This window comes from Cynara cardunculus (genome assembly GCF_001531365.2).
Source record: "Cynara cardunculus var. scolymus isolate 2C chromosome LG 7, CcrdV1, whole genome shotgun sequence".
Lineage (NCBI taxonomy): Eukaryota > Viridiplantae > Streptophyta > Magnoliopsida > Asterales > Asteraceae > Cynara > Cynara cardunculus.
This window is the reverse complement of record NC_037534.1, coordinates 5,618,948-5,639,197: the sequence shown is the minus strand read 5'-3', so window position 1 is coordinate 5,639,197 and position 20,250 is coordinate 5,618,948. Positions and strand designations below refer to the sequence as shown.

At 35.8% G+C, this 20,250-nt stretch overlaps 3 protein-coding genes across 5 annotated transcripts; all 3 read left to right on the top strand.

Moving 5' to 3' along the window:
* The first annotated feature begins 363 nt into the window (after positions 1-363).
* LOC112515357 (T-complex protein 1 subunit theta-like) lies at positions 364-10,856 on the top strand. Its single transcript, XM_025122132.1, has 13 exons — positions 364-625; positions 3,230-3,492; positions 3,904-4,050; positions 4,131-4,292; positions 5,272-5,349; positions 6,744-6,877; positions 7,208-7,280; positions 7,357-7,434; positions 7,516-7,638; positions 7,747-7,841; positions 9,623-9,832; positions 10,135-10,192; positions 10,552-10,856. Exons 1-13 carry the CDS (start codon positions 478-480, stop codon positions 10,615-10,617), a joined length of 1,635 nt encoding a protein of 544 aa, XP_024977900.1. The 5' UTR covers positions 364-477; the 3' UTR covers positions 10,618-10,856.
* A 1,856-nt stretch (positions 10,857-12,712) lies between these two features.
* On the top strand, positions 12,713-18,189 carry LOC112515316 (putative lipid phosphate phosphatase 3, chloroplastic). 3 transcript variants are annotated; one of them, XM_025122060.1, is made up of 9 exons: positions 12,713-12,912; positions 14,213-14,305; positions 15,098-15,319; positions 15,893-15,980; positions 16,077-16,186; positions 16,320-16,410; positions 16,996-17,184; positions 17,392-17,451; positions 17,868-18,188. In XM_025122060.1, the coding sequence occupies exons 1-9, from the start codon at positions 12,847-12,849 to the stop codon at positions 18,008-18,010; spliced, it is 1,062 nt and encodes a 353-aa protein (XP_024977828.1). In that variant the 5' UTR covers positions 12,713-12,846; the 3' UTR covers positions 18,011-18,188. The 3 variants fall into 3 exon arrangements, with proteins under 3 accessions (XP_024977828.1, XP_024977827.1, XP_024977829.1); XM_025122059.1 differs by having other exon boundaries at positions 12,728-12,912; positions 14,204-14,305; positions 17,868-18,189; XM_025122061.1 differs by having other exon boundaries at positions 12,728-12,912; positions 14,227-14,305.
* A 1,108-nt stretch (positions 18,190-19,297) lies between these two features.
* LOC112515569 (60S ribosomal protein L26-1-like) lies at positions 19,298-19,923 on the top strand. Its single transcript, XM_025122463.1, has one exon. It carries the CDS (start codon positions 19,308-19,310, stop codon positions 19,755-19,757), a length of 450 nt encoding a protein of 149 aa, XP_024978231.1. The 5' UTR covers positions 19,298-19,307; the 3' UTR covers positions 19,758-19,923.
* The last annotated feature ends 327 nt before the right edge of the window (positions 19,924-20,250 follow it).

The following is a 20,250-nucleotide window of genomic DNA, read 5'->3' as shown; positions in this document are numbered from 1 at the left end:
TTCTAAACTAACCTATACGTACAAAAATTATATATATATATATATATATATACAAACACACATATATAGAGAGAGAGAATGTGAGACTTGCATTTCACATGGGTGATGAAAAGACGGTGACATCATTGATGGAGAAAGAAGCAATAAAATCAAAGAAAAAGTAAAATAAGAGGAATTAATATATTTATTTATTTCTTATTTATTCAGACCTTATCAAGTAATAATAGACCTTGAAAATAATAAAAAAACAATTTGAAAAAATAAAAAAAAAAGCAAAAAAGGTACATAGAATATTTGATGTCTTTGGTAGAGTGGTTCCAGCCTTTGTATTGAACTATCAATAGGTCACTTCAGGGCCTCTACCCGAGTAAAACGCAGCATACACTCCGTAAGCAGAGCAACAGGCGCCATTTCTAGGGTTTCATCTTTTCTTCCATCGTTCTTCAGATCCTTATTTGTTAATCACTCAACAGAAATATGGGGCTCCAAGCGCAACCTTACGGCATCCAGGGAATGCTAAAAGAAGGCCACAAACATCTTTCTGGTTTGGATGAAGCTGTTGTGAAGAACATCGATGCTTGTAAACAGCTTTCTACCATTACCAGAACTTCTCTTGGTCCCAATGGTATACATTTTTGTTTTGTTTCTTTTTTGCCCTAAATGATTTTATTCTGCAGTAAATAATTAGGTTTAACATGAAAACGATTGACTAGGTATACATGAAAACAACTGTTCTGAAGTAAATAGTTTGGAACAATGGACAGCATAGGAATGCATAAGACAAACCCCAGATCAATTAGAAGCTTGTTTTGCATTTGGAACAATGGACATCATAGGTGCAAGAATTTAAGTTTTACCCTCCCACTACCTCTTAGATTGCAGGTATTTCAATAGGTTCTGGAATAACAAACTTATTTGGTACACACTCTGGTGTCCAAATCACAAACTGCTTTAGAAAAGATAAAGAAAAAAACCCAAGTGCATTGATCAAATCAACAAAAAAAATGTACGATAGATTATTTTATAAATTACAATCAGTCAGTTAATGTAGAAAAATCCATCCAACATCATGAAACAAATAGAGATGAAATTTAATCTTCACACATAGGAACTCTAAATAACACAGGAATGCAAATCCCAGATCAAAGAAACAAATATAAACCTCGTTTTCTTTGTTTAAAAACGTAGAGGTGAGGAAGCGGGTGTGAGCTGTATCAGCTTAAGCGATTGAAAAGCATTCCTTTGTAAACCGTGAAAAACAGTGATAGGGTTGGGACATGTCTGATGTGGTGCCTTTTCCTTAACAAAATTGAGTAGGTTCAAGGGCAGAGTTTTGATGACTGATTGGTGAAAAAATAAGCCATCATAGGCAGAAACGGCATTCATATTAGATCCACGAGACAAGAAGCCAAATTACTTGTGCTAATCAACTACCTCTACTAAATATTAGTGAGAATGCACTCAAGACAATACATTCATGCTTCCATATCTGACAGGCGTCGACTTCAAGTGACGCAGGAATCAGAAATAGCTTGATTACTAAAATGCTTATCATCATATGATAGTTAGTAATGCATCAATAATAGAGATCTTTGCATAATCACCAACCAACATGAGCTAAAACCTTTTAGTCTGTTATGTCAAGGCTAAAGAAAAACACCAAGATTTTGTAAATTAAAATAGAGAAGGGCCAATCTTTAATGTTAAAGATGGTGTGAGTCTCAAATTCAAGGCCGCAGGCAATGGTGGGACTTAACACTTGCCCTTATGTCTGTATGGTCCTATAGGTGTCTGAGTGGTATATAAGTATATAACAGCCATAAAACTTCCAACCAAACAAAACCATTTCATAAATATAGAAAGTAAGAAAGAAGTATGGATACAACTCATACAAGAAAACAAACACACACTTCCAAAATCAAGACAAGAGAGAGTATTAAAAATGGTAGTTAACTTTTATGCATCACCCTTGTACGAAAGACAAATTCCAATAAACAACAGAGAGAAGCAGCAGTCAGCAGATAAACTAACATAATCATATAACAAGTTATAAACAATAGAAACATGTAAAAGAATTGGGAGAGATAAATCTAAAGAATATAGGTTTCACATGTAAATACCTAAGTCCATAGTCTTTCTGTGCAGTAAATAACCCCACCACCATAGAACTCTTAGGATTGGGCTGATGCTGCAAACTGCTAATCTATCTTTTGTTGGTGTTCTATTCTGTAGTAATCGCCCAAAACTGTCATAGGCTGATAGGCTCTTTATCCAAAAAAAAACTGTCATAGGCTCATTCAAAGTCAGATTACTCCAATTGTCATTCTGCATGCTTGAACACAATCTATGCCACTGTGAGAGTGCCCTTTGGGCTCTATTCAAAACAACTTTACATATTCAGACAAAAGAAAGGTAATGGATGTCTGCATATCACTTGATTTCTTAGGATGCACTGCTAGGGCATCCTTGGTGATTTTCTTCCATCATGGCATTCACATCTTCGTCAAGCTCAGTTAGACTTCTTTGGTCCATTGTATTTGCAGGCATGCTCAGTTAGAGGGTTCTTAGGGTGCCTGTTTATCCCACTATCACATGGCCTACTTCTGATTACCGGTATTAGACTTGATGGTGAGCTGAACTTTTTAGCAGCAGCCTTTTTCCACTTGTAATAGTAACAGCTGGATGGGTCTTTACCTCTGTTGTCCTTGCAGCAAGTGATTTCACTTTGATACATGCGTTTTGCAACTTGAGTTTCATTGGTGGTTAGCAACTCCTCTACCTGTTCAAGTTTATGGTGTGTAAAGCTTGGCATAGGTAGATAGCTCACACCAATACAAAATAAAGCAATGCTGCTAGGTCAAACTAACCTTGTCTGTTATTAGGACCACAGTATATACGAAGGTTGCGAAGATCTATTTGAGGGTTGGGAGTTTTAAGTCACATATTAATAGAGTAGACAATTTCTCTGGATTAAGGCATACCAATATTATGCATTGTTTCCTCTATTTCTAAAGTTCTATGTGTGGGATTTGCAGCATTACGTTCTTCCTTAGTTGCTGGGAGAACATACTATGGTTTTTGTTTCTAGAGTTCTTTTTTCTAGATGTTTGCAATCTTAACATAACTTTTGCTTACATGGGGGAGCAAAACTCCGATTTGTCTACATCATTATCGCTGCTATCCACCTTTAGGTTTAATTACTTGTTTATTATCTTCTTTCTTTTGCTAGGTATGAATAAAATGGTTATCAATCATCTGGACAAGCTATTTGTGACAAGTGATACTGCCACCATCGTGAATGAACTTGAGATTCAGCATCCTGCAGCGAAAATTTTGGTTTTGGCAGGGAAAGCCCAGCAGGAGGAAATTGGTGATGGAGCCAACCTAACAGTTTCATTTGCAGGGGAGCTTCTACAGGGTGCAGAAGACCTCATTAGGATGGGACTGCATCCAAGTGAAATTATCATTGGATACACAAAAGCAATTAACAAGGTCTGTCAAACTGTAATTATTGTGACTTTATCGCATGTGCGAGGGAAGAAGGAAAAATGGAAATAGTTTAATTTGCTATTCCTTGTGAAGTTTTTGATATTTTTTTTAATAAACTACCTTCCTTCATTAAATCAAGCCTTTTTCTTGCATGTTCAGATAGATAGTTGACTTACATGTCTGTTGAGTGTTTTAAGCCACTTGCGGACAAGTTATTTAATGTCACCAACTTGGGGCACATAGTTTGACAGCAAAGGCCATGATTTTCACCTTACATTATTTTTATTGATTAGTATATGGAATTTATGGATCTGAACTTCGCAGAACTAAACCAAATAAGTGTCTTGCATATGCTAGAAGTATGCCATTTGTGTATTGTCTCACTGTACCCAACCTTTTACTCTATATTTGCAGGTCGTTGAGATCTTGGAAGGATTGGTCGAGGAAGGTTCTGACACCATGGATGTGAGGAACAAAGATGAAGTTATTTTAAGGATGAAAGCTGCTGTTGCTAGCAAACAATACGGACAGGAGTCTATCTTGTGTCCTCTTATTGCAGATGTACTTCAATTTTCTTGTCAACTGGTTACAATTAGGTCAACTTAGGGGTATTCACAATTATGTTGTTATTTTCATTGCAGGCGTGCATACAAGTTTGCCCAAAGAACCCAGTAAACTTCAATGTTGATAATGTAAGAGTTGCAAAACTCTTGGGTGGAGGTCTGCATAATTGTACAACGGTTAGAGGCATGGTTTTAAAAGGCGACACTGTAGGGAGTATAAAGAGAATAGAGAAGGCAAAGGTGAGTGCCTATTTTGGGGTTTGCTAAGTATTATTCTAGGTGTTGTGATCTTACTCAAGTTTCTACATGTTCTTATTTACATTGGCATATCAAACTTATCAACTCATTGCTTTTTAGTTTTTTGAATGTTGCTCTATATTTTTGTTTCTATTGAGTATAATTCTAGCATGCACTTGTAAACAAGTTGATTTGTGTCTTTTTGATGATCTGCATTATGTCACCAGCATGAGTTATAGCTACATTTAGCTGTAAGGGCAGTGTATCCTTGAGGAAAGTGATTGCCATTCCCTTATTGAACAAGCTGATTGGAAAGGTCAAGGCCTTCAATTTTGACTTTTGACTCCATGTATACATGCATGTGGTGTGTCTGCTTTTAAGTTTGCATTTGAGCATAGCAAGAAAAAGACAATAGGTTAGCATGTTAGTGGGTGTTGCACTTTGCTTTGCTAACTGTGTATCAGATTGTTGAAAGACATTATCTAGTAAAGATGTAATTGTGAACGCCACTGCATTTTTGATGTAAATCACTCATGGTTTTTAAACTAATGGCTCATTAGTTTTTGTTGACATATAATCTTAGATTAATTTCATAAATATTTTCTTGTAAATAGATTGATTCTCAATCTTCTATTTATGTCTAGTCTATAAGCAAGTTGGACATGGTTAATATCTATGATCCAACTTTAGGGGGAGTGTTGACTTATAATCTTAAATTTATTTCATAAATATTTTTTGTAAATAGATTGATTCTCAATCTTCTATGTCTAGTCTATATTATGTAATTAGTGCTTTCCCTGTATTATTGTCTCTCCTAGAATAGCTTCATCCTACTTAAGCTGCTTGTATCCTATTGTTTCTGTGTAGAAAGGAATAAAAACTCTCCTTATTCAATTCAATTCTCAATTTTGTTACCATCCTTCTTAATCGAACTTTAGTAGAGTGCATTTTCTCAAGCTGAAATGATTTATTGCTTTTGTAGGTGGTTGTGATTGCTGGTGGTGTTGATACAACTGCAACTGAGACCAAAGGAACTGTCCTGATTCACAGTGCTGAGCAGGTGCAATCTTATGGATGTCCATTATTCCTGTTCATATATTTTTGGAAACCATCATGCCAAAAGACTCTACCTTCTAACTTGCTAGTATCAGCTATGTTGTGGTTCCATGCAACTCTGTCTTTGTTGAGGTGTATTGTATTCACTTAGGAATGCCGCATGTGCCTTGGCCTGAGCCCTGAGGTGTGGGCACATACACAGATAAAGTATTCCAATTAACCTTCTGATTATTATGTTCTTGTCATCTATATCTATAAGTGTATTTGCAACTTCTTGTTTCTATACTGTAGATATTGTTACATTTTTTTTGAAGTGTTTATAACATAATGATTATTTACTGTATTTACATTGTTGTTTAATTAGTAGTTGCTGTAATCTTAAGACACTGATACAATTGTAGAAAATAATTCCTTTTTCAAGTACTTCTATAGCTAGCTACCATAGTCAATCTTACAAGTAGCGTTTGCTTGAACTCCTGAAAGCTTATATCAATTAGTTGGTCATTGGTGAAGGTTTAAACTTATTTATATGTTTGAAATCTATTACTTGTTTAATTTTTAGTTCTTGATTATTTTTAGGTATACATTTGTTTGTCTCTATGCAATACAGAAATGTTTGTAACTCATGTGCCTCGGTTCAGGCAAATGCGTATCTAAGGTGATGAGAAAAACTCAGGTGCGAGGAATGGGAGTAGAGGATTCTTATGAATAGGAACCATGGTGATCATGTGCGGTTCAACTTTGTAGACCCTTGGTAATCTCTGGCCATTGTTTTAGGCTGCTTGGCCTCCTAAGCCTTTGTTTGTGTCCCTCCACGGGTGGTATATAGCTAGAGGACTTTTGGTCTGTATATTTGAACCAATGTCAGGATCATTCCATACGTTCAAAGTGTCGTCAGTGGTGCAGAGGTTGGCTGCGTCTTGCTTTTGGTGTCTCGAGGTGATGCTAAAAGGGGACATTAAGCATGAGAAGTTTAACAAGGACCCAGTTGATACTTTTCTATATCATAATAATTTCTTTTGTGAGGTGTGGGAAGGGGGAGTGAGATGCATCAGGAGGGTCGAGTTGGTCATATAGCAAGTGTAGGGTTTGAGCCCTTGACGGTCTGGGATGTTGAGTTCTTGGACACCCTGTCACCTCATGGCTTATCGAGCTGATGTGTTTAATTGCAGCACTTATAGGATAATTGCATGTGTTATTGAATTGTGGACCCAGAACGATTGACATAGTAGAAATAAATTAAGAACTATTCATTTCATTAGTTGACCGATTGCTTCTTCTTTCTCATATCAGAAATTAGGTGAGGTGATGTTGACGATCTAATGTCAACATTTATTTATATTTATTTTTTTCTTTTATGAACGATATCCTTATAGATATCTTGTATTTGATTTACAGCTTGAAAATTATGCAAAAACTGAAGAAGCAAAGGTTGAAGAGCTCATCAAAGCAGTTGCAGACTCAGGTGCAAAGGTCATAGTAAGTGGAGCGGCTGTAGGAGAGATGGCTCTGCACTTCTGTGAGCGTTACAAGTATGCTCAATCCTAGCTTTTTTCCCAATATGCATCTTAGACATAGATTTTGTTTTTCAAATTGCAAAGGCTTGTATATTTCATTTATTATTTGGTGATGTTAAGATTATGGCTATGGTATAAAGGACAGGAAGAGTTCATGCTTAACAAAAATTAATGTTTGAATGTCTTCGTTACCTGATCTTGATTTTCTTTATCCATGATCTCAATTCTCATGAGATGTTCAACTTTTTTGCAATTTCATTCCATTTACAGGTTAAAAAATTGCATACTGCTAAGTCCTTTTGAAGGCCTAAATACCATTATTTAACATTTATGATTTGTTTACAGGCTCATGGTCTTAAAAATTGCCTCCAAATTTGAACTACGCCGTTTTTGCCGCACAACTGGTGCTGTTGCTCTTGTAAGCATGTTATAGTACATTAATATAGTCATTGAAGGTTTAGCCACTAATAATAATATTGTAATTATAATCACAGTTGAAGCTCGGCACTGTAAACCCTGATGATCTTGGACATGTTGACTCCATTTCTGTTGAGGAGATTGGTGGTGCTAGAGTAAGGAACAACTTTTCTTTGTTTTTTAATTCCATTTCTCGGCTGTTTCTTTCATCCCTAACTGGCTTGAATATTTCTTAGGTCACTGTTGTAAGAAACGAAGAAGGTGGGAACTCGGTGACCACTGTTCTGCTTCGAGGAAGCACTGATAGCATATTGGATGATCTGGAAAGGGCTGTTGATGATGGCGTGAATACTTACAAGGTATCGTATATCTTGGAATAATTTATTTTTCTTTGAACTTTCTTGGTAGTAGACACCATTTGGCAAATACCTATCAACTCTTGCAATCTTTCTTTATTTCTGTTCCAGGCGTTATGCAGGGACAGTAGAATTGTACCGGGAGCTGCAGCCACTGAAATCGAATTAGCCAGAAAATTGAAGGAATTTTCTTTCACAGAGACGGGGTATTTGCTTTCTTGCTCTGTCATAGCTTCTTTCTGTATATTGGCAAAGTGATTTCACCTGGTTTATGTTTAGAAATAAGCACAAACTTTAGCAAAGTAACATCTATCCGCCTACTCGACGAGTAGTATTTTATTTTACAATTTTCTTTTTCTTGGTTAGACTTACGTTTATGGTCTCATCTGCATCTAGTAATTTTTTCTATTTTGTTTCCTCGTGCATTCTGAGAGAGATAGCGCTATCCTAATCATGGTTGTATGTAGGGCTGTACAAAAAAGCGCCAACCCAGCCAACCCAACCTGCAAACAACCCATTAAACCCAACCCGCTAAACCGCCAAACTGCCAATTAATAGGGTTGAAATTGGGTTTGGCATAACTCAACCCAACCCACCGCCCACCCACTGCTAATATATAATTTTGATAAATTTTAATTTATATTACTTTGTCTGAGCTGCATTTTTGGAGTACTATTTCTTCATATTTTTTTTTGGGAAAAGTTCAAAAAAACCCAAGAAAAATTACCATTTTGAATGGTTTAGTCTCTAAACTATTCTTTTTTGAATGAAAAAACCATTAAACTTTCTCATTTTAAATGATTAAGTCCCTAAACTATTTTTTTGAATGAAAAAACGATTAAACTTTCTCTTTTTGAATGAAAAAACCATTAAACATTTTCATTTTGATTGATTAAGTCCCTGAATTTTTTTTAATGAATAAACCATTGCATTTTTAAAAATTGTTACATCTTTTTAACCCAAAAAAAGTTACATTAACTGACTAGTGAAAGTTCAACGGGTTATTTATTTAAAAAAAAAAATTCAGGGTCGTAATCATTCAAAATCTGAAAGTTTGTTGGGTGTTTTTAGACTTTTCCTTATTTTTTTTGCCTAATTCTTATTTATATGTTGCTATCTAATGTAATGTAATAGTAACACAAGAATTGGATTAAATTGTGCATACAAATGTATGAAACTAAGCAATATATAATAATATATATATACGTACATATATATACGTACATATATATATATATACATACATATATATACGTACATATATATATATATACGTATATACCTTGGTTTGGTGAAGGCAACATGCACGAGTGTAGATATGAGAACATATTTTCAAATCTTGCAAACACAATTAGTTCTTTGTTGTGTGTACTTGTATATCAGTAATTCAATATTATCTATCTGTTATACTTGACGGATTAACTCGAACGATGAACAATACTTTTAAGTCACAAAAAATTGAACACACAGACTTGTCTAAAAGAATGATGGCAACCTGCCAACCCAATCCAACGCCCCTAGTTGTATGGATCCCATGCCTTGATCCTGTTGGTAGTGTGCTTAGCATCTTGTTATCATGATAATGGCTTCCTCTTTTTACATGTTCTGTACCTGCTAACATGATCATTTTTTAATTTGTTTATTTTCTTATCAATATTTTAGACCAGCGAAGCTACTCGATATAATTAGCAATTCTTGTAAATATTACCTCATTTGCCCCAAATTAGTTGTGCTAATAAGATTTAGAACATCTCTTTTAGTATTTCTTGCATTAAAAAGTGATATAGATCTTTTTGTTTAGCACCATTTTTCTGATTTCCAGTCGTTTTTTGTATGCTTCAAATTAGTTATCAGTTGTTCCCAAAGTTTATATGATTCTTATCAATTCGTAGTTGGAAGTAGTTTCTTTGACGAATAATTTTCGGAGATGGTGGTGAAATTATTATATTTGGATTTATGTTGAAAGAAATGCATTTGAACTTTGCAGATTAGATCAGTATGCTATTGCAAAGTTTGCTGAGAGTTTTGAAATGATACCAAAAACGTTGGCGGAGAATGCTGGGCTTAATGCCATGGAAATCATATCTAGTTTATATGCGGATCATGCATCTGGAAATGTCAAAGTTGGTATAGACTTGGAAGAAGGAGCATGTAAGGATGTGTCTACATTAAATATATGGGATCTTTATGTCACCAAGTAAGCACCTCACTCTCTATAAATTTCTAAATGTTACTTGTATTTATTTCTTTTTGGTAATCAAGGGTGTCCGGGCCAGCTTCCTGGACTAATCCCATAAAACCTTGACGTTAACAGCCAACCCAACCTTCCAGTGGCTCTGGGAGGACTTGGACTTGTGTAATTTATCTTCTATTATTTAATAATGGCAACGATGAACCTGAATTTGAACGAAAATACAGTATGATTGCTATTGGTAGATATAATTTGTAACTCCAGGGAGACCAAGTTGTCTGATGGTCTTTAACTTGTTATGTTTATAGGTTTCATGCACTCAAGTATGCTGCTGATGCAGTTTGTACGGTTCTACGTGTAGATCAGGTACCGACTAACATAAAACTATTAATAATTCTCATGTTTTTCGTTGCTTGTTCTTTGTTTCTCCTTTTAGTTTGGTTTTGTGTTCTTAAACTATATGTGTAGATTATGTTTTGAAAATCAAAACACCTGAAGATAGCTTCAGATGTTTACATGGGAAGTTTCCACCATGGTTAAAAAACGGTTTTCTGTGTGTTTTGTTTGTATATTAATATGGAAACCGTAAAAAATCCAAGTCTTTGTTTCGATAACCTCAAATAAAGGGAACTCGATGTAAATTAGTAACGAAATAATTGAAAGGTGATTGTGTATTTCTTGTATGGATTAGAATATTTGTAAATGATTATTGGTACGATTTGCAGATAATAATGTCAAAACCAGCTGGTGGGCCTGGTAGGAGAGAACAAGCAGCCATGGATGAAGATTAGACAGACATGAATGAAGATTTTGGTTTAGAGTGAGTAATTTTGGTTAAGATGCTTTATTTTGAAAAAAGATGTATAAGAAATAGAGGAGTGGATATGTAGACATGTTTGTTTTATTTAAAGTTCAAGTTCAAGCTTTATAAGCTCGTTTATTGGTTCAAACGCCAGATGCATTTTACCTTATTTGTAGCATATGTAACTCTGTTTGGAGAATGATATGGGTTTTGATTGAAGTTAACACATGCTTTCTATTCCATTTTTAAGCTTAACCAATTCGGGTTTAATTGTACGTATGGTTTTACACGTATTTTCTATTCTACACACTTCTCATCTTGTGAGATTTGAACCTCTAACCCGTAGGATAGGAATAAGCTTCATGGGTGATGTTCAAAGATGAATGGTCTTTAACACTTTATAATAAAAGTTAGAGCATCTTTAACATATTTTTAAAATAGAGAAAATAAAGATTTTATACAAGTTTTTTGCTCCAATAAGATAAAGGAAATAGGAGTCGGTGTGCAACGTTCTCTAAATTTGAAGTATTCTAAAAAATAATTACTATGAGAATATATACAAGGGTCCATTCAAGGAAAAACTGGTTAGTTTGTGATAACTGTGAGATCCAATCTTAAATACAAATCAATGGATAAATTAAAAAACTAATATTTTTGATAATTTGACTTAAATTTTTAATTAAAGGATATTTCAGGTGTTAATTCTTTTTATCTCTACTCTCTCTCTCTCTCTCTCTCTCTCTTGTTTCCGACCTCCGGTAAACCTTATTTCGGCGAACATCATGTGATACTCAAAATACACCAAGGAGGTCCTAAGTTCAAATCCAAGGAGGAATAAAAATTCCCATGTGGCCACGGAGGTTCAAATGCGATGATTCCAAGCTATCTGTAAAGCAGGTGATCCTCCTGGGATCAGTTGGCTTGCATAGCGGGTTGGATATCCAGGTTAATAAAAAAAAGTGTATAATACAACTTAAATGCAAAGTGTAAAGATTTTCCATAATGGATTGTGTATTTTATGAACGTAATCAGTTAATGAACAAAAGTGTTGATTGTGTTCTTTTAGTAGTCTAAGCACTGAAGAAACGGGATAAAACAAGATCGAAAGGTAAGAAGCAAGAAACACAGATTGCAAACTTGCGGACATCAAAATTGGTCCTTAGCAACTACAACAACAAAAGGGATTTCGTGATTAAAGAGGTTGAAATATATGATATTATAGACGAAGTCATTAGAGCACAAATATGACAATAAGCAGATGTAACAAGGATTGACCGACTACGTATTTAAATGTTTGGTTATCAGTAAACGTCGTCTAAGACTACAATAAAACTTTAGACTACATGCTATAGCGATATGTTAACGGTTTTTCAGAATTGAACAAGTATGGGTTTTTGTGGTTGAACACTTGGGGGTTTTGTGTTCATGAATATTTCATCATCTTCCAATTCTCCTTAATGTTCCGTATGTTTCACTTAGGGGCCGTTTACTAAACGCTTTCCCGGTAAGTATCTACCGAGTAATTTTTCTCACTGGATGAACATGACAAGAGCCAATAATCTTATCCGGTAAGAGCAATGATAAGGATGAAGAGTCTTACCCGGTAAGTGAGGATGACGACTCTTACTCGGGTAAGCGCTTACCAGGTAAATTGTTGTCTAAGATACGTTTTGATGTACTACAATCTTACTTAATAAAATAAATTATAGTGTTGACTCTTAATATTAAGCACTTACTGGGTAAACATTTAGGTAAACGGGAAAAAAAACACTATTTTAACTATTTTCTCTATTTTTTTTATCATAAATTATGAAGTTGATCCGAAAATAATGACAAAAAATCCTTCCCCAAATAGTGCTAATATAGTTTGTTGAAAGAGAAACACGTAGTCCCAACTTCGTTCGAAGATTCTCTTCTCTCCCTTCCATGTTCTATCTTGAATTGAAGTTGCCATCATTATTGAACCTGTATCTTGTCGACATGGGTTTGGCCCCCACTCACTCGTCGCCATATCCAAATCTTCCCAATCAAATTGTACAATTTTAGGTCAAATGACAACACCCTTTTACTAAAATTTCACTACTCTTCACCATTTCTTTTTCTTTTTCTTTTTTCTCTCTTATTCCCCCTGTGTTCTCTACTCGACAACCTGTTATAGCACAATCTTAACCATTCATTTGATTCAATGGCATTTTCATAATTTATTTGTTTGTTTGAGATGGGTACTTGGCAGTGGAATCTGAAATCCCTTTTCGGTTTTAGGAATTCCCCAGAAATCTCTCAGGTGGGTTTTGAAGGTTTTTCGGTTTTACGTTTTCATGATCTTGGATTTTAGTTGTGTTTATTTTGATTATATCTCTGAAATGTTAGCTTAAATACCCATATTTGACTGTTGCTGCTAGGTTTAAGAGCTAAAAAATTGCACATTCGAATTGGGAATCAAGTAGAAATAGATCAAAATTTGAGCTCCAACTTCTAGATTACTATAATTCACTTAGCTTGAATGTTTGAAATTTTTGTACTTATAGAAGTTAAGGCAAGAACACAATAAACTACTGAATCATGTAGGTTGTTTGTTTTATATTGGTTCAATAAGATATCATGTTTCTGTAGTGTAGATAATCTGTATATTATGTTCCAAGAGTTAACTGTGAATGTGAAAATTTCTATTGCATAATCAGTCATTTTGATACTCCCCCAAATTGATGTTTGGATATCATAACTTTTTTCTGAACTCGATTGATCAGTTTCCATGTATATGCACATGAGAATGACTGCATTAAGCCATCTTTGTGATGGAGAAAATGCTTGGTTTTATCTAAGCGAAAGCCTACCCTTCCATATGAAATTATTGAAGAGTTTAGGCTAATTAGGTGTGTGACAACCCGTCCCATAACGGTTATGAATTAGATATGTGAGCCCGTTGTGAGTCTTTAATAGACTACTAATAAGTAATAACTTTGTAGATTGATGTGGAGGTTGTCAAGTCCATTTGCCTTTTTGGGATGAGGGTTGGACTCTTGGGTGTATTGATTCTATGTCTATTTGGGATTTTGTGCAAGTCTAACAAAAACGTCAGGAATTTAAGTGGGCGACTTTATATGACTTCTTGTACATTGGTTTTAAGTTAGATTTGTGAGCACAAGTCTAGGAATTGTGCCATTAATAACTTCCCACCATGGTTTTAAGTTGATTTGGAGGATATTTGGCAAATTGTTGTCTTGGGCTTGGAACGTTATATTTGGTGGAAACATATATGAACCACCTATGATCTTTTATGGGATAAATTGATGGGTCATTTAGGTATATAACCTTAAATGAGATTTTAATTAAATTCATGGCTTCCTGATCTATTAAAAGTTCATGTGCCAAAAGGTCCACGGATTTGGCCTAAGTTGCCCATGCAAAAGTTAGGAGGGAATTTAGACATAACATACTACATAAGCCTAACACATGATACTACATCTCTTTTTTTGTTAATTAGGCTTTCTATTTATAGTCTTTTCTTATTGAATTCAATTTGAATTAAGGACATCCAAGTTATATTGTTTTCCATTTAAAGACTGATTCTTTAGGGTCTACAGGATGCATCAAGCAGGAAGCTAGATACTTCTGCGGTTACAAACAACCGGTTTTATCACCTGTATTATCCGTTGATGGATGACAAGAAGGCAGAGGTATCACTTGTAATTTGAAATTATATGTTCTCTTGATTGTAGTCCTAATGATGGTCTATCTTAACCACAAGGGTGTTGCCTGATTGGTTTGAGCTTGACTCCAAAGGTCAAAAGTATCAGGAGGTCCCAGGTTCAAATCCAAGGAGGAATAAAAATCCCCTTGTGGCCACGGAGGTTCAAATGCGGTGACTCCGGGCTATCTGCAAAGCAAGTGGTCGCCCTGTGATTAGTCGGCTTGCATAGCGGGTTGGATATCCAGGTTAATCAAAAAAATAAGTGATGGTCTATCTTAACCACAAGGGTGGTGTCTGATTGGTTTGAGCTTGACTCCAAAGGTCAAAAGTACCAGGAGGTCCCAAGTTCAAATCCAAGGCGGAATAAAAATCCCCTTGTGGCCACGGAGGTTCAAATGCGGTGACTCCGGACTATCTGCAAAGCAAGTGGTCGCCCTGGGATTAGTCGGCTTGCATAGCGGGTTGGATATCCAGGTTAATCAAAAAAAATAAATGATGGTCTATCTTAACCACAAGGGTGGTGCCTGATTGGTTTGAGCTTGACTCCAAAGGTCAAAAGTACCAGGAGGTCCCAGGTTCAAATCCAAGGAGGAATAAAATCCCCTTCTGGCTACGGAGGTTCAAATGCGGTGACTCCGGGCTATCTGTAAAGCAAGTGGTCGCCCTGGGATTAGTCGGCTTGCATAGCGGGTTGGATATCCAGGTTAATCAAAAAAAATAAATGATGGTCTATCTTAACTCTCGAGTTTTTTATGTTCTTTTTGTGCCTTTGGCACAGATTAGAATCAGGGATGAACAGTTGGTTGCTCATAGTGTGAGGTCTCATGGGATTGCGGTGGCAAGGAATCACATGAATGATTGGTTGATTCTTATACTACTAGCGGTTATAATGATGGTTCTAAGCCGTATCCATCCTTTCTACCGTTTTGTTGGAAAAGACATGATGACGGATCTTAAGTATCCTTTGAAGGAAAACACAGTTCCATTATGGGTTGTTCCTGTGAGTAATCTTTACATCATTTGTTTCAATGTTTGTTTACAGAACAGAAAAACAGCCTCTGCTCCTTGGGTTAGAGGTAAGGTTTGCGTACATCATACACACCCACCCAAGCCCCCTTCCCCCCTCCCCCAAAGACCGTACTATGTATGGGATTTACCACGTTCATTTGGTTTAGTTGTTAAGTAAAGGGCAAGATGTAACAAAGTTTGATTTAGTTCCTATTTAGTCTGACGAAGATTTTTTTCCTCAATTGATGTAAGGAAGTTTCAAGATTTCTATTTTGTACCCATTCTAACCAATATTCTACTGGTCTTGTAAAATTTGATGACGTGGGTACCCATTTACGGAAGATTTATGAAAAGGTTATGGCGAAGTGGACACTATAAATGACATATACGTTATCAAATGTTACAAGACCAGGTTAAAAAATAGGAAAATCTTGAAACTTTGTTGATTTGTTACACTAAATAGGAACCAAGGCAAAGTTCATTACATTTTGATGCATTTTGCCCTTTAGAAAACAAGAATTTTATTAATGCAAAATTATAATCTTATTTCATGTTTGTTAATTAGATATATGCAGTTCTGTTTCCAATGGGTGTCTTTATGTTCTTCTATTTTTATAGAAGAGATGTATATGATCTTCATCATGCCATACTAGGTGATTAAATCTTTATACCTTTTTGTCAATTCTAGAAATATTTCATGTGATAAGTCTAGTTTAAGGAATCTGATTGATTCTCGTTTGTTACCACAGGGCTTTTATTTTCGGTGTTGATAACTGGGGTTATAACGGATGCTATAAAAGACGCAGTTGGCCGACCTCGGCCGGATTTTTTCTGGCGATGTTTTCCAGATGGAAAAGATGTATGTCCGCTATAGAGTTTTTCGTTACTCAAATATGATGATTGTTTTCTCGTTTTTTTATATGTTTATTTCTTTCCTGTCTCTTTGCCAAAGATTTGCATGCTTTTCACTAGGATGCTGCCATTTTCTTCAGTTTTATGATCGGTTTGGAGACGTGATATGCCATGGCGATAGCAATGTCGTAAGTGAAGGCCATAAGAGTTTCCCAAGTGGACATACTTCATGTGAGCAACAATGCCTGTATATCTTGTTCAATCACTTGATTCGTTTTTTCACTAAATTACTCGCGTGTTTTAGGACAAAATGCATCAAAATGCATCAAAATGCAACAAAGTTTGCCTTATTTTCTATTCAATGCGACCAAGATTGAAAATTTTCTATTTAATGTGAGGAAGTTTGAAATTTTTTCATTTTGTACCTGTTTTGACTGATAACCTGCTGATCTTGTATAGTTGATGATGTGGATATCAAGTTTATTGTCCACTTTGCCGTAACCCTTTCGTAAACATTTTTGTGAATCCTTCTTAAACGGGTATCCATGTCATCAAATGTTACAGAATCAACAAGTTATCGGTCAAAACGGGTACAAACTAGGAAAATTTCAAACTCTGTTTGCTTGAGATTCTTTTTCTTCGTTATACTAAATAGGAACTGAACTATACTTTGTTGCATTTTGCCCAATGTTTTAATTCCTTCATGATTCTAAGTCCAGTCAAAGCCGGATAAATTGTAACAATGCCAAATCTCTGTGTTCTCCATCCATCCTGGATAACCTTCGATTTTGAAACTTTTTGTCATTTCTATTGTAGGGTCGTTTTCCGGTCTTGGGTTCTTGTCACTCTATTTATCTGGAAAAGTAAGAGTGTTTGATCGTAAAGGCCATGTTGCAAAGCTATGCATGGTGTTTTTGCCTCTACTCGTTGCATCTCTTATTGGCATTTCTCGTGTTGACGATTATTGGCATCACTGGCAAGATGTATTTGCAGGCGCTATCATAGGTAAAGTTCAACACTTCTCAATATCGGGTTTCAAATGGTGTTCTTGATTGCAATCCTATTTCTCATTTGAACAACTTTTATCTGAGCGCTCCCATTGTACTGGTCCTTCAGTCATCATGGAGGAGGTAAATCACGTGTCCCGAGGGGGCAGGTGGCAGATGGTATCTGAAGTAAAAAAACTCGGTATTCACACGTTTATTGATGCAGGTATCACGGTGGCCACGTTTTGCTATTTGCAGTTTTTTGCACCACCATATCATGCCGAAGGTATCTTCTAACGTTTAACCTGTTTCTTTTTTCGTTCTGAAATATTCGTTCGTTTTTTCTGTCCTTACTTTATTGCCCATCGCCGAAATGTGTTCCGCCATTTGTCTAGAATACCCTTCATTAGAACCATGTGCGTCCAAATCCCCAATCGGTATTAGATTGGGTATCTTATCTTAACGGGCATTAGATAGTTTAATGTGGAAAACAGATACATGATGACTTATCAAATTTAGTTATTCTAGCCGATTAAAATCTGTATGCAATAAGATAGCTTAATGTGGACAACAGATACATGATAACTTATCAAATCTCAGTTATTTTTAGTTTTATTCCGCCAATTTCAAACCCTCTAGGTGCATTCTCCGATCTTTGTTGCAATTTTCACGTATGCTTCTTTCTTGAATACACTTATGAAGGTTGGGGACCTTATGCATTCTTCCGAGCCATGGAAGAATCTCGTTCAAATGCTCAAGAGTCTAGACCTCCTCTTACCCAAGCCAACGTGGCCTCCTCGGATGCCCATTTGGCATTGGACGATTTGGAATCTGCTATGACGTAGTCCGATGGTTCTTTCCATATTTAGAAAGCTAGTTTGTTTGTTCATAGTCTTTGGCTCTTTGCTAGAAATCGGTATATTACTGATTGTACTCCATAAGATTCGTCTAGTTTGCAAAAACATAACGGGTATTGATCAATCATCAAACGATTTAACTCCATAATTTGTATTTCCACTTTGCAGTGTTGGGTAAGTACTTGGCCGATTCATTGATGTACCAAATTGCAATGCTTTTTAATACCCGGATGCTAATTGTATATTCCTAAACAAAAAGGGGTTGAAATGAAAAAAAGAACAAAAACAAAAGGGCATTTTTAGGGGTTGTTTGTTTACCTCTTAATAGTTCCATTAAGAGGCAACCTCTGAATCGTTAAGAGGTGAATCGTGTTTGGCAAAAAAAAAGTCTGTCTCTTAATGGTTCTAAAACCATCTAAATGATTTTGTATCATAGATCTCCTTTAATCATTAAGAGCCCTAATTTCATTGTATATAATTACCAAACAATTATATTTCATTTTGCACTATATCATGAGAGCCTCTTAATCATTCTACACAAAACTATTCAACAATTGCCAAATAGCCCCTTAATGTGACGCAAAACCTTTAAGTTCGGAGTTTTTTTTTTATTTACAAATGCGTGTATTTATTGGGTGAGCGGATCATCTATTTTATCGGGTGAGCGGATCATCTATTTTATCGGGTGAGCATGATAAGACCGATAATCTTATCCAATAAAATGTATGATAACAACCGAGATTTTCTAAAATTGACTCCAACAGATTCTCGAAAATGGAGCTCCAAAGGATTTTCCAAAAGTATCTCACACCGAGAAAGTAGAAAAGGCTTCTTTTTCTTCAGATATGGAGATTTGCCCAAAAATGATTACCATGTGAGAGAAATATTTTTTAATATATTTCTACCAATAAAAAACTTTGAAAATAATTATTTACAACAAAAAATAATATTTTTAATAAATAAATAAAATATTTTAATATTATAATCAATGTTGGATTTTTCAAAATATTGATGAATATAACCCTTTTAAAGATTTTCTAAGTAATTTTGTATATAAAGATAATAAATTTTATTAAATAAATTAAAAAAAATCTGCCAAAAAATAATATAACCAAAGAACCCGACTTGGGTCCAAGAAAAAAGAAACGCTGGTCTTTTCGTAAATAGGCAAAAAATCAAGGCTATTTCCGTCATTTAACATGGAACCCTAATTTCCTCTCCTCTTTGATACCTATTTCTTTGAATCTCTTCGTCCCCGTACCCTACGAAACCCTAGAAGTTAAAAATGAAGTACAACCCAAGAGTCACCAGCTCCCGCCGCAAGTGCCGGAAGGCGCACTTCTCCGCCCCATCCAGCGTCCGCCGGGTGTTGATGAGTGCGCCCCTTTCCACTGAACTCCGATCTAAGTACAACGTCCGATCAGTTCCCGTCAGGAAAGACGACGAGGTCCAGGTTGTTCGGGGAACCTACAAGGGCCGTGAAGGTAAGGTGGTTCAGGTGTACCGTCGCAAATGGGTCATCCATGTGGAGAGGATAACTCGTGAGAAAGTGAACGGCCAGACGGTGAATGTTGGCATCAATCCTTCGAAGGTTGTCGTCACTAAGCTGAAGCTTGACAAGGACAGGAAGTCGCTGCTTGACCGGAAAGCCAAGGGCCGTGCCGCCGATAAATCGAAGGGAAAGTTCACGGTTGATGATGTTGCTGCCGGTGCCTCTCTCCAAGAGATTGATTAGAGTTTGCATCTTTTCAATTATCTTATCGATTGCTCCTTCAATTTTGTTGTCTTATAAGGATAAGAATTTTTGAGAATTACTGTTATGGATTTTATGAAATTGGCCGGTTTAATGCTCTTAGACATGCTTGATTGCTTTAATTTAGTAGGTTAATTTGGTTTGAAGCAAATTGTATTGTGTTTAGGATTCTGATTATGCTTAGGGTTTAGTCCTTATTAATTCTTTCCAACTCCAGAATGTCAATCAATCATGCCCTAAAGCCTTTGCTTTGCATTGGATTTGGGTTTCTTAGCACTGGAAATTTGGTCCATTCATGGAGTTTATATGGCGTTCATTTGGGGATCTTAGTTACATCCAGTTAGGTTCTTTATTTGTGATTAGGACCCACTCATTTGTTGGAATTTAATGGGGTTTATATGGTGTTCATTTGGGGATTCTAATTAAATTAGGCTCTTATATGTGATTAATACCCATCTGTCTGTTGGAAGTTTAT